This window comes from Halteromyces radiatus (genome assembly GCF_025201355.1).
Source record: "Halteromyces radiatus strain CBS 162.75 chromosome Unknown BX664scaffold_10, whole genome shotgun sequence".
In the NCBI taxonomy this organism is placed as follows: Eukaryota; Fungi; Mucoromycota; class Mucoromycetes; order Mucorales; family Cunninghamellaceae; genus Halteromyces; species Halteromyces radiatus.
Window position 1 is genome coordinate 20,587 of NW_026251696.1, and position 14,848 is coordinate 35,434.

The 14,848-nt window shown below is 32.3% G+C and overlaps 2 protein-coding genes and 1 non-coding gene across 3 annotated transcripts; 2 read left to right on the forward strand and 1 right to left on the reverse strand.

The window, feature by feature from the left end:
- The first annotated feature begins 1,054 nt into the window (after positions 1–1,054).
- Positions 1,055–1,127, forward strand: BX664DRAFT_t122. Its single transcript has one exon. It is a non-coding gene; the product is annotated as a tRNA-Lys (tRNA).
- A 2,428-nt stretch (positions 1,128–3,555) lies between these two features.
- BX664DRAFT_342328 (caspase domain-containing protein) lies at positions 3,556–6,080 on the reverse strand. The gene is made up of 13 exons (XM_051547119.1): positions 5,738–6,080; positions 5,604–5,654; positions 5,468–5,552; positions 5,324–5,416; positions 5,138–5,242; positions 5,006–5,071; positions 4,858–4,919; positions 4,667–4,779; positions 4,541–4,574; positions 4,351–4,452; positions 3,903–4,293; positions 3,709–3,822; positions 3,556–3,637 (listed from the first exon to the last, which is right to left on the reverse strand). The coding sequence occupies exons 1-13, from the start codon at positions 6,029–6,031 to the stop codon at positions 3,612–3,614; spliced, it is 1,536 nt and encodes a 511-aa protein (XP_051396144.1). The 5' UTR covers positions 6,032–6,080; the 3' UTR covers positions 3,556–3,611.
- A 1,836-nt stretch (positions 6,081–7,916) lies between these two features.
- On the forward strand, positions 7,917–13,618 carry BX664DRAFT_342329 (uncharacterized protein). The gene is made up of 3 exons (XM_051547120.1): positions 7,917–9,176; positions 9,302–9,968; positions 10,074–13,618. Exons 1-3 carry the CDS (start codon positions 8,043–8,045, stop codon positions 13,532–13,534), a joined length of 5,262 nt encoding a protein of 1,753 aa, XP_051396145.1. The 5' UTR covers positions 7,917–8,042; the 3' UTR covers positions 13,535–13,618.
- The last annotated feature ends 1,230 nt before the right edge of the window (positions 13,619–14,848 follow it).

A 14,848-nucleotide genomic window follows, 5' to 3' on the forward strand; every position in this document is an offset into this window, starting at 1 on the left:
TTTACTTTCTACTTCAGATGATGAATGATGACAATAATGACACAATATGGTAAGAGAACCTAATGCTTTATTCACTAGAGAAAAAAAAAAAAAAAAAAAAAAAAAAAAAAGAGCTAACTAACTAGGCAATTATCAATCAACTATACTATAAAAAAAAAAAAAAAAAAAAAAGTAACTATCCACAATCCAGAAACAGAATGAATCCAACTATCGAGTTAAATTCCTACCGGATCATATATGTTTCAAAGGTGAAATGAATAAACTACCATAGGTCATCAGTAAACAAAAGTGTAATATACATTCAATAGACTGGCAAACAGAAGAAACAATGAGACAAAGTCATGACAAACAATATAGAGAGCCAATAACAGTTAAGACTTAGTTTGACCACCTTTTGCAGAATAATGTTGATCTAAAAAAAAAAAAAAAAAAAAAAAATAAGTAAGTTCAATCGCCTTACCTTCTTTCAGGTTGAAAGTTAATTGCAAATCGATCAGCACAATTGAATCCAATTGCATATACATCACCCAGTCCAATCGTTTTTTTTTTTTTTTTTTTTTTTTGCGTGTTCATAAATGGAGTGCATGTGTGTGTTTCATAAATGTAGTCAAATAAAGCGTTGTATCTATAGAAAAAAAAAAAAAAAAAAAAAAAAAAAAAGAGAGAGAGAGAGAGAAAGAATCATAAATCAGTACAAACACTTTTTCTGTCATATTTCCCTATTTTCCTTTTCTTGCTGTTTTATTCCAATAATTCAGAAGATTGATGGAATTACAACAGAATAAAATAAATAAAGTAAACCTAATTCACCATATTACACGAAATGAATTTGTTAAAGAAGAAGAAGAAGAAAAAAAAAAAGAAAGAGGGAAAAACGAAAAGAAAGGAAAAAAAAAAAAAAAAAAGTAGCGCATTCCCCTCAATAGCATATTAAAAAGAAAAATTTGATATTGATTGGATAATCAAATGCCGTCCCGGCTACTTTTAGCCAATCATTTTCCTCGAAATTATGGATTGGATTTATAATGGATATATTTGTTTACGAGACATATCAGCCTTGCTAGCTCAGTCGGTAGAGCGTGGGACTTTTAATCCTAAGGTCCAGGGTTCGAGCCCCTGGTGAGGCGGATTTCTTTTTTTATTTTTTTCTGCCTGTCGAATTTCAGCCAATCAGAATTCAGTATCCTTTTTTGGATATATTTTGTGTTGATGCTTTCTCTTTTTTTTTTTTTTTTTTTTTTTTTGTTACTTGAGTGGATGATTGATTTATATTATTGACGAATAATATTATTAATATAATAATATCGATGATGATTGATATGTAGTGAGCACCAGTTCTTTTGTAAAAAAAAAAAAAAAACATACTTAATTTCAAATAAAGATATAGATGTCTTGATAATGATCACACTTGATGATGATCTAATAAAATAATATAAGATAAAGGTTTGATTAAATAAAATAAAGTTAACACTTAAGAAGGTTATTTTCTTAAGAGTGGCGAAGATGATTTGATTTATAAAATAAATCTTTTATTTGTTTGTTAAAAAAAAATATAAGTTAAGATTAACGTAGTAAACTAATTAAATATTTGAGGGTTATTTATACTAAAAAAAAAATAAATTGGAAGATTAATCATCAACCATGTGATAATAAAACCAGTTATGATGATGGGAAAGAATAGCGGATGAAACGGTGTGAATATAAAAATAAAAAAAAAAAATAAAAAAATAAAAATAAAAAATATGATAGTGTGGTTAAAGGATAGTTCTTGAAGAAGAAGAAAAAAAAGAAATTTCGTAATCCAATATTTCAAAGAAGTGATCCTAACAGTTAATATGTTTGATGATTGTTTTGTTCTGTAATAATGAGCACCAGTTCTATGTTGATAGAAGAGAAAAGATTACATCTTTTATTTTTATTTTTATTTTTTTTTTGATGATCAGTAAGTAGATCGTAGTCCAAATATATATATATTTTTAAAATAATATGATGATATAAAACAACTTGATTAAAAAGTCTTTGAGATTATAAAATAATTCGGATGATTGATAGATATAGAAATAAAACCTTAGATGATTTTCCAAAAGACTGGAGAAAAAAAAAATGTGTCCTCAGCATATTCCGTAACCATATCCGTAAACTAAAGAATGCATTCGCAAATAAAGAATTAAAAAAAAAATACATCAGAAGATGGAATCAATTACATTGACGTGTAATAAAAAGTGGTATGAATAAAAATAAAAAGTTTTATTAAATAAAAGTATTATAGATCACTAATTGATATACTATAACTAAAGTTATTATAAAGAAAAGAAAGAAATAAAAGAAAATAAAAAAATATATTCAAAAAGATAATAAAAGTAAAAAATACGGACTTTGAAAGTTATTATGCTCGTGGTGCTTTGCTACCGTCAAGTATATAAACATGTCAATAATGAAATCCACTACACATAGGATGATTCATCACATCAATGAAAAAATAAAATACTAATAAGATTATACTCTCTGTATAACATGTATTACGAACTAAAATAATAAAAAAAGAAAATAAAATTTGGTCACAAATCTTAAATATGGTGTAATGATACAAGTATTACGTATCACTCACTACGTATTTATATATAAGAACAACAAAACTTTCTATTTAGATACTTTGTCTCTTTTTAACACAATTTTCAAATAAAAAAGAAATCTCACTGACTTCCTTGTTCTCTATTTTTTATTTTGATGATACATCTAATTTCATAAAATGGTTGATTATAATCATTTGTTTATCGTGATATAAATTGACATTGAATATTTTTATGGAGTGATGAGAGTTAATATATTATTATTTTTCTTTTTTTTTTTTTAAAAAAAAGGTGGATGATGGTATGTAATAATCAAAAGTGCAAAGTATGAAGGAAGATGTAAAAGCTTTAGGTGGACCACACTATCATCATCATCATCATGATTGAAAATAAAAGAATATCATATCATTTATGAAACGAACAAAACTTATAGACAATAATCAAGGGGGGGGAGATTTATTGTCGATCAATCAATGTTACATGAACAATGCGTATAACATACACCATCCCTTTTTGAAGGTTAATATGGGGAAAATCACGATATAATCGGATCGGATGATTTCCATTTTGAGCAATCAATGTTATTTATTTAGACTTGAAAAGATTCAATCAAGAGATTACTGTATAAACCATGTTAAAGCAAAAAAAAAAAAAAAAAGATATATATCTATTTGTATGAACATGAGGAATTAAGTAAATAAAAAAAAATGACATACATATAATCAAAAGTTTCAAATGTTTTGTAACCACATGTATACTCCCGTTTTGGGCTTATTAAAATAACAATAGAATAAAAAAAAAGAAAAGGGGGTGGGGTATGAAACAAGGAAAACCAGGGACAAGGGGGTTTCAAACTTTATCGAAAAAAAAAAAAAAGATACGAGGGGAAAAGGAATCAATATTATATGTTCTTCTATTCATAATCCATGTCATTATCATCATCAAGTAAATATCATCATTATCATTAAAATAAAAGATTTAAACAGTATTTTATTTTTTTTTCCATAAAAAAAAGAGTAATAAACTAAATTATATAAACCATTACATAATGAATAATAAATTTGTATCTATCAAAAAAAAAAAAAAATAAATAAATAAGGATGCACGTTGTAGTAGGGTCTTTTCTTTTCAAACTTACCAATAGGATGACTTGAACTAAACTGAGGACGTTGGGAGTATTTTTCACGAAGAATAGCACGAATTGAATTTAGTAATTGAAGATAAGATTGATTCTTGTTCGCACGTAGTGCAGCTACGATGAGATAAAAAAAAAAAGAGAAAACATTAATAAACCAATACACACGTATATTGTATTATAGTTTGACGACTTACTGATAAGAGAATAAGACATGGCACCAGTTGCTCTAGCGTTGATAACAGCATCAGCACTTGTTTGATCATCCTTGCATCCAGAAAACATGATGACATCCGCTTCGGAACCCTTGAATTGCTTGATACGTTCATCCGTTTTCTTGCCAGTCATCACCTTGTTTCCAAGGGACATTAAAGAAGAAAGCGCTCCACCAACATTACCAGACGCATAAGCCATACCAGCTTTCATCAGACCACTTCCAGCATCCTTGAACATATTTTGTTCCTTCAGTGTACCTTGAGTCGAATAAACATAGGGTAAATCCAATGCAGTTCCACTATGGCAACTATCAAATATAGCAGTCAATCGACAACCCCTAGGTAAAGGTCGTACCATAATAGCATTCATTTCCTATGAAAACGAAACAAAACAGATAAATATAAACACTTCTGCATTAGGATCACTTACATCATCAATAATCTGACCAGTTTCTCCCGGATAACGATCATGATCGACAGGATAAATTGTTTCATCATAACCATCATCTTCATCACCATCTTGATCTTTCACCTATCCAGGAAAAAAAAAAAAAGAGTGTCACACAGCTGATTAGATACTAATTCATTTTTTTTTTTTTTTTTTTTAATTTGTCACTTACACTTCCACCATGCCCACTAAAGTGGAAAAAGAATCTACAAAGAAAAAAGAAAAAAAAAAAAAACGTCAAAATAAATCAGTTTCTCTTGCCTCCTCTTTTTTTTTTTTTCTTTTGTATATTATTTACGAGTCGTTTGGTTGCGCATTGGCCACTAGCCATTGCATTCCACTGATCATATTTTGCCGGGTAGGGATGAATCGTGGATCAGTTTGATCATCTGTCAATATAACCATATCTTCCTATATTTGATAAAAATAAATAAATAAAAAAAGAAGGTCGACCATATTTTATCCTTTATTCTCATTCTTGAAACTTACTTCACGGAAACCATACAATTGGATCAAGAATAATTTTACATTTTGGACATCGTTGATACAACCTATAGAAAAAAAAAAAAAAGAAAAGTATGGATTCAATGATCTCATCTCTTTTTCGCTAATGATCCTTTTTTTTTTTTGTTTTTACCACGTAGTTCATTTTTCGATCTGAAATAATTGATGCCGATCAATAGAGCTCGTTTACGACCTTGACCTAAAATACATATAAAAAGAAATGAGTTAACCATTCAATAATAGTAGAATATACATATAATCATACAATTGGAGAGTAAGAAATTTGGAGGTGGGACATTTTGCATATTAGGATTCACATGCATCACGAATTGATTGGCACCTTGATTACTGGGAGATGGAGCATAGGGTGCTATGATACATTAGAAAATAAATGGATAAGTATTACAAGTTTTTTTTTTTTTTTATAATCTTTTATTAATATATTCAGTACCTGGTTGAGCAGGTTGATGCACAGAGTTTGGAGGTTGAGAATAGTTTGCTTGAGATAATGATGGATCAGAAGGACGGAATACAGGATCTTGGCCTTTAAAAATAATTCATTAGATAACGTCGATTAAAAAAGCTAAATTCTTACCAGTATAAGTAGGTGGTCGAATTTGTTCATTGTTGGGATAAGGTCTGTAATTCGGATTATTCGTTTGTGGAGGTGGTGGTGAATACTATATATAAATGTCAATCAGTTTGCTTCTCTCATTCCTAATATCACTTACAGTATTTGATCCATAACCTTGTCTACCATCAGAAGAAGGAGGAGGAGGATACTGTGACATACAATGAAAAAAAAAAGAATCAATTTAGATAACTATTGACCATCAGAAAAAAAAATAAAAATAAAAAAACTTACGTTGCCATGAGAAGATGAACCTGGATAAGATTGTTGAGGCGGTGGTGGAGGATAACCATGTTGTTGTTGAGGAGGAGGATAATTAGGTGGAGGATAAGCTTGATTAGGTGAAGGATGATTGGGAGGAGGATAACCTTGTTGAGGAGGAGGAGGATAGTTGTGAGAAGGATATCCTTGTTGAGGAGGAGGATAATTGGGAGGAGGATAACTCTGTTGAGGTGGAGGTGGTGGGTAATTTGGTGTGTGAATAGGAGGAGGATATCCACCAGTACCATAATTTCCAGGGTATGACATGATTTAATAATTCTAGTGAAGAATGTAAAAGAATAAAGAAAAAAAAAAAAAAAAGGAAAGAAGTACACTTGCGCCTCAAAAACGAGAGATAGAAAAAAAACAATAAAACAAGATAGTGATTCAAATACCGCAGAACACGCGAGCGCATGTCAAATACCAGGTTAAATCATATGGCTATCATAGTAGAATCGTATTTTATCACTAGAAACCATCTTTCTAACAAAGTGTGATGTATAATAATATAGAAAAAGAATTAAATAAAAGTTATAAAATTTAAGGAAAAAATATAGATTTAAATACTAAAAAAGTTGAATAATAATAATTATAATGATATTAATAATAATAAAGATAAAAAAAAAAAAAGAACAGTTCCGGTTAAGATTTCGTCTTGATTGGTTGTCAAAATAGTTGTAACGTAAATGCAGCTATTTTAACTATTTATGGATATTTACGAGAAAGAAAAAAAAATAATAACAAAGAATTGTATAAACATATGATTTGCATGTTAACATTCATAGTTGTATCTGAGCGCCATCTCTTCTTCCAACGTGACTATAACCAAAATAGGAAGTTCTTAACTCTTAAATTTTGCTGCTGAGGCAAGTCGTGATACGCATTTGCTTTTTTTTTTTTTTTTTTTTTTTTTTTTTTTTTTTTTGCGATCATCCCGTCAGCGGACAGGTAGTAAACGAGTGTCTTGTGATACGTGAGTACAATTCAATCAATATGATCTACAACAATCCCAGCAGCTTGCATATAAACTATGCCAAGGCTTGTATCTTAAGGTTGATGTTGATGATGATTCCTTATTAGTATGGACGCGTAAAGGCACATTGACTGATTTGATGATGATTGTTTTGCATATACCAAATCTTACTTGTTTTCACGAATCAATCTATCAATCATCATCAATCATCATCATCATATAGTTATTCATCAATTCAATCATCTATCATTCAATTATTTATTATTCAATCGTCCATTAAGTAAATTTCAATTATACAATCATTTATTATTTTAATGATCTATTCCATTCATTATGTAATCTCCATTACGCAATCATCCATTAATCAATCATCATTAACATTATCATCCACCATCATCATATCAATAACCAGGAAAAAAAAAAAAAAAGAGAACACAAAACTTTTTTTTTTTGTTGTTGTTATTTTTACATTTGTTATTGTTTTTGCGCCTTTATGATTGCACGTGTAAGATTGATTCAACATGAATAAATCTTTTTGCAGCCTCATTATTATGCATTTCAAAGAACGAAAGATCTACTTTGTACTCAGTTTTATAAGTACACAACGCTGATATTCATTTTTTTTTTATTTATAGCTGAAAAGGCTTTTACCAAGATTTAATCATGGTAACTGATAAAGATAAAGTAAAAAAAAAAAAAAAAAGAGGTACGGTTAAAAGGGAATGATAAATGAGGCTTTTGTAATTTTTTTTTCTCTTAATATTTTTGATAAAGAGTGCTATTTTTTTTTTTTTTTTTTTTTTAGAAACAATTGTTTAATATTGGAGATAAATTTTGGGACGTTTTATATCTATTTCTCATTTGATTGTGCATATGAAGGGAAAAATAAGGGGTAAATGGGGGGAGTGCGGAGAAGGAGGATTGATCAAAAAAAAAAAAAAAAAAGAGACTGGATTGATAGACAAACATTCCAAAATAATGGATGACCGAAATAGAAACAGGGCGCTTCGCATTTCAACGAGGCGGGGTAACTTGCATAATGACCGTCGATCTTAAACTCTTTTGTTTCTTCCTTTTAGCAGAGTTTGCGTTACTAAATTTGGACTCCGCATATGTATAAAGTACCATTAGCATTTACGCTCATTTCTTTTCCTTTTTTTTTTTTTTTTAATTGTGATTTTTTTTTTTATTTTTTTTTGTTATATTTTATTATACCCTTTTATTTTTTTTTATTATATATTATACACACACACATAAAAAAACAAACAAACAAATATATACATTGAATCACATTCACTTTTCAACATGATTACAACTCCATTACCATCGCGTCGTTCTGTGGATCTTGTCAATCGGTCGAAAGTCTCAATTACCTATAAAAGTACACTCGTCACAAATTCACCTTGTATTTCAAGACCTTCTTCCACTATAGAAGGAAAACAAAAAACAAAAAATAGCAACTTTCAATATGTATTACAACTTTTGGATTTTACCTATAGAGGTTTCCTCACCAATTCTCAAGCTGAACGTCCTGATGAACCTTTAGGTGCTTTGGTCAATCGAACTTTACAATATGATACTTTATTGGATTTTATTGATATATCACAAGAACCTGCCATTATCGCTCAACCTACTTCATCATCGTCTGTTCAACAAACTTCAATATCAACAACTCCTTCAACTTATATTCCATCAAATGCAACTTCAACAACCACACTTACACCATTATCATCATCCAACCCATTAGATTCTTCATTTATCACTTATAATCAAATGCATACCTTTATCAGTTCTCAATTCAATTTAGCTCAATTCAATCTTCAACAAGGCTCTCGTGTTGCTATTTGTTTACCCCAAGGTCCTGCTCTTGGTCTTTGTATGATTGCTACAATGGCTTACTGTGCTTGTGCTCCATCCAATGATAGTTTGACTCCTGAAGAACTATTACATGATTTCAAGAACATGCGTGTCCAAGCTGTGATTATTTCAAATACAAAACTTCAAGCAAAGGATGATCCTATGGTGACAACTCTTCGACAAGGTGGATTACAACTTATTGGGTTGGAAACAGAACCTGATAATGATATTTTATTTACTCTTCATGGTGATCCTCAATTCCATATCAACAATGACAACTCTACTCCAACAACAACCTGTGATGATGATGATGATGATGATGATAATATTTCAAGTGCCTCCTTACTCAATCAAGCTGATGATATAGTATTGGTCCTTCAAACTTCTGGTACAAGTGGAACTAAAAAAGTCGTGCCTTATTCCTTACGTACTATATGTGTTGCTACTACTTGTGTTTCTGCTTCTTATGGTGCTCAACCTACTGATGTTAATATCAATATGATGCCTCTTTATCATGTTGGTGGTGTAGTACGTAGTCTTTTGACTCCTCTATTTACTTCAGGTTCTGTTATTTTGTGCAATGTAAGTAAATATAGATTTTATTATTGATTATTCTAAAAAAACCAAAGAAAAAAAAAAAAACAAAACAAAACAAAAACAATGTCTTACCTTTTTTTTTTTTTTTTTTTTCAAAAAACGTTGTCAAGGGATTCGATGCTGCTCTATTTTGGGATATTTTGGAAAAACAATCTCGACATGTATGGTATTTTGCTGTTCCAACTATGCACCAAGCTATTCTTCAAGAAGCAACCATGAGGAGATTCTCTCAACAACATTCTCTAGGTGTCAGAATGGTATGTAATGCTGGTGGTGATCTTCTTCCAGCTTTGGCGAATCGGATAAAAGCTCAATTTACCAATGCAGTTGTACTACCTTCTTATGGTATGACAGAATGCCTTCCTATATCGGCTCCCCCTCGTGATTATGATCTGAGTCGCTCGGGTACCTCCGGTCTTTTAGTGGGTCCAAATTTAATGATCGCCAAGGATGGTTACCAGGTACATCAAGATGGTGTCACTGGTCATATCATGGTGCAAGGTATCCCTTGTTTTTCTGGTTATGAAGGTGTTGACAATTCAAGTACATTCGATGCTGATGGTTGGTTTGACACTGGTGATATGGGCTATTTAGAAAATGGATACTTGTATATTACTGGTCGATCAAAAGAAATCATCAATCGTGGTGGTGAAGTCATATCTCCTTTTGAAATTGAACAAGTACTTATGACACATCCTAGAGTGGCTCAAGCAATGGTTTTTTCTGTTCCTCATGATACTTTACAAGAAACAATTGGTGCTGTTATTGTTACTCGTGGTAAGTAAAAAAAAATAAAAAAATAAAAAAAAAAAATACTAAACATATACTCTTTTTTTTTTTTTTTTTTTTTTTTTGAATCTCATATTGAATTTTATTTTTTAGAAGGAAGTAATAGACCAGATTTACGAACATTACGTTCATTCATGAATCAGAAACTACATCAATCAAAATTACCTCAAGTACTTGTTTACATGGATGATGTACCAAAAAGCAACGTCAACAAGATATTACGAATTCAATTCAGCAATCGACTCGACATTCCAATGTTTATGGATTCTGAAAATAATATCAATGTGTCTCAACGACTATATGAAGCTGTATGTCCACCCAAAGGAACACCATTGACTGAACCTATTGTCAAATCAAATGTTACTTGGTCAACTGATGATGTGATTACTACTATTATGAAGCATCCTCAAGTAGATGATTGTGCAGCATACAACAATTCAATCAGTGGTCAAACTCATATATTTGTTGTTAAAAACGACAACAACAACAACAATAATGACAATGTGGAAATGGACTTTACTAGTATGCTTCAACAATGGTTATCATCACAAGTACACGATTACATGTTACCAAGACACATTCATCTTATCGATCAACTTGTAAGGAATGACGACGGAACCATTGATGGCGATTATCTTCACAATTTGGCCCAACAACAACAAGAAACATCAGATGATCCAGTTGCATTACTTCTTCGTGATATTTTTGCCTATGTACTTGGTCTTTCTTCCGCACCATCCAGCATCAAGGATGATAGACAATCTATTCGATCAACATCAACAGTGACGACAGTAGCAAATGCAACATTTCCTGTTGATGGTGACTTTTTTGAATATGGTGGCAATTCTCTTAAAAGTGGATTTTTGATTTCACAGATCCGTGCAAAATTAGGTGTGGTACTTCCAGTCACTATTCTTTATGAAGGCAACAATCGAACTCCTATTGGACTAGCAGAAACTTGTGGTGAAAAGATAGCCAAGGATCATCCACTACTGACCATGGGGTACAATGCATACAAGGAACAGAACAGCGATCAAGAAGGTCAAATGGAAAACAATGGAAATCAACAACCTTTTGGTAGTCCTGATTACAAGAAACGTATGGCACAACGTGAACCAAGTGGCGCTCGTAACCCTTTCAATCCAATCATCATGCTTATACAAGCTTCTGGTGTGTATTTTATGCAACCTATACAAACTACCTCTCGATGGTTCTTTTTTGCCTACATGTTATCCTGTATCGCCACCACTTGGACAAATCCTACTCAAAATCATGGTATTCGACTGGTACAATTACTTTTGGCACTTGGAATTACTGCAGTGGCATCTGCTATTGTTTTCCCTTTAGTAGCTGTGATCATCAAATGGATCGTGATTGGCAAATATCGTACTGGTTCTTATCCATTATGGGGTCAATACTACTTGCGGTGGTGGATTGTGAACCGGGTGATCGACTTGGCTGGTCTAGGTATTTTTGGAGCTGAACCTTGGTTGCATTGTCTTTATCTTCGAATGATGGGGGCAAAAGTGGGCAAAAGTTGTCATGTGAATCCAAAAGCTGATGTTCGTGAATTTGATTTGGTTACCATTGGTGATGGTTGTACTTTGGATGAAAAATGTAGTGCTCGACCTTTTACATTATCTACTGGACATATGAATTTGAATCCTCTGGTGATTGGTGATAATTGTGTGGTTGGACTTCGATCATTTGTGATTGCTGGAACGACTCTTGCCCCTGGTACTGTTATGGGTCCATCGACAGCCAATTTCCCTCGTAATTTGCAAGCTGGTGATGGTGCATTGGCTTCTATTGATACTCCTCAAGGTATGGCTTTAGCTGATGCTTGTGCTGCTCATTATCCACCTCCTCATTTTCTTCTGAAATTGTTGGTTGGATGGCCTCTTGTTTTCATCATCAATCTCATTGCTAATGCTCCTTGGATCGGTATTATCTATCTACTCACCAATCAATCATACTTTGTTAGTGGTCAAGCTGCATTGTCAAGTCGGTTTTCTCAATTGATTCTCTATTTTGCTCAACCCAAGCGTGTTGGTTTACATTTACTTGCCGTGGCTGTACGAAAATCTGTGGTGCCTCTATTTTATCTGATATTAGTTATTTTATGCAAACGAACTGTGATTGGGAAATTCAAAGCTGGACCTCGACGTCGTGATCAGTTATCTCTCTTCCGTTATTGGCTGATGAAAACTCTTTTACCTCCTGGAGAAAATTTACAAGGTGTTGCAAGTATTATTGGAACTCATTATGAGCCTATTAGTATCATCTATCGTCTTTTAGGTGCAAAAGTGGGCAAGCGTATTTATTGGCCTGGAAGTGGACTTCATGTGGTGGAATATGATCTGTTGACGATAGGTGATGATGTTGTATTTGGATCCCGCTCTTTTATACAATGTTCAGATACTACAGAATCTATTGGTATTTCTATTGGTGATGGTGCTATGATCGCTGACAACTGTGTACTTTTACCTGGATCACAAGTGGGTCGTCGTGCAGTTCTTGGTTCTGGTGGATTACTCAAAAAGAATTTCAGAATTGAAGATGGATCTACTTGGTTTGGTTCATTCAATGGAAATGCCGTCAAATTCAAGGATGGTACCGATACTGTCAACATCAAAACAAAATCTGACAAGAACGAAAAATTCGATGACAACAAGACGATCAACAATGATGAACAACAATCTTCAACTATCACACCTTTTGGACGTGCTTTTTATCAACGCAAAGCAAATTATTTTGTGGTGCCTTTATTTTTAGTTGTACCGTTCAATATTTTTGTAAAAATGGCAGCTTCCGTTCTCTGGGCGGCACCCATCACAGCAGCTATTCAAGTGGCAGCTTACTATCAACGTGGACAAATCCAATTGTTATCTTTGGCACCTGTACACCATGTCAATAATAATACACAGATCTTTAGTTCTAGAGAAGGATGGGCCTTTTTGATTATTTTTGGTGTAGCAGCTGGCATCATGACGACATTGACATTCTTATGCTTGGCTTTGGATATTGGATGGAAGTGGACACTCTTTGGTAGACGCAAACAAGGACAATACAACTGGGATGAATCATCCTACTGTCAACGATGGCAATTCCTTATTACGGTTCAGCAAGCATTACGACAAAACGCTTTGAATCTCATTGGAGGATCTGGATGGATCATGCTTTATTTCCGTGGCATGGGCTGTAGGATTGGCAAACGTGTGTGTCTTTATCCTTCTGGTGGTGATCCAATGATGACTGAACCTGATCTTGTTACTTTAGAAGATGATGTGGCAGTTGATAAGGCCTCTTTGGTCTGTCACATGAATACACTTGGTCAATTCAGCATCAATCCTTTACATGTTGGTGCAGGCTCAGTACTTCGTTCTGGATCAAGATTGGCGACTGGTGCTACGATGATGGAGGATTGTACTATATTGGAAAACTCTTTGATTATCTCAGGTGAAGTGGCCGATCGTGGTTCTATTTGGCAAGGTTATCCTGCTGTGGATATTACTCAACTTTCGGATGATGTTGATGAAAAAATGAAGTTTTAGTTAGATTGTTTGTAGAATTACAGTTTTTTTTTTTTTTTATTTCTAATCTTTGTTGTCATATTTATTACATTATCTACTTTTTACAAATAAAAAAAAAATATTATTCACTTATGTAAGATTCACTTTGCTCTCCGCGCTTGTTTCAAAAGAATGGGATATGATTTTAGATTTTGTTCGTTTTTCTTTCCTCTCCACATTACTTTTTTTTTTTTTCCACCATCAATTACAAAAACAACTTCAAGTTACCATTGGTAACCGAATGTATTGATTCAACAGTTTCGTTATGACATATATTGTTTATTGATCTTTTTTTTTTTATTCTTTTCTTTAGATGGATTGGATGGTTGATACTTTTACAGGAACAACAAGCATTTTTTTCTGTCGCATAATATAGTGGGAACAATACAGAAAGCTATATATGCCATCTAAATGGGAGGTAAGCAAGAATGAGAAAAAGACTTGCATATGAGACCTTTGACTTTTTTTTTTTTGTATAGATCATATTATTCGAATTTATTGTGATAAAAACCCTTGATAAGCAACAAAAGAAATTGGTGGTCATCACTATATAAGTATAGTTTTATCTTTTTAGTATAAATAAAAGATCAGTCATACTCACTAATTACATCCCTTTTTGATTATTAGATATTGACTAGAGTTGTCAACTAGACAGACAGATACTCCACTGCTTGGAAACTCATCAAGGTTAGGATCATCTTCTTGTTGTGACAAAAAAAAAAAAAAAAAAAAAAAAAAAAACTTGTCAAATATGGATACTCATCCGATGTAAGTTTAAGGGTATATGAAAAAAAAAATCAAATTGTTGATACTAAACAATCTCTACCAATATTCTATAGGTAATAATACAATTCTTCCAATGCTTCAAAAATTAGGACCAAGAAATCGCAATTTGTATGTATTAGATGGAATGCATTCAAACAAGATTATTCTAAGAAAGGATATCAAGGGGCGTGGGGAATTAGATGCAGAACAGCTCGTACCATCTGGGAAAAACATCGTATGTATAGTGGGAAAATGCCGATTTGGATCTACAACTTGACCTCATTGCTTAGTTTATCATCCAGTACAATAATTTATATTAATGGAATAGTTCGGTAGAATAGATTATTTTGGTAGATCAGTTTAGTTTGATTGTTTTATTTTTGTTTGATATACACATATTTTCTTTTAACAAATAAACACCTTTTTTATAATATGCATTACAAACATATTGATATGTAAGTGTGCGCGTGATTCCCGAAAGATAGGCTAGCGTTTATTATGCATCATGAGACTGATTCTTGTATTTGCTGA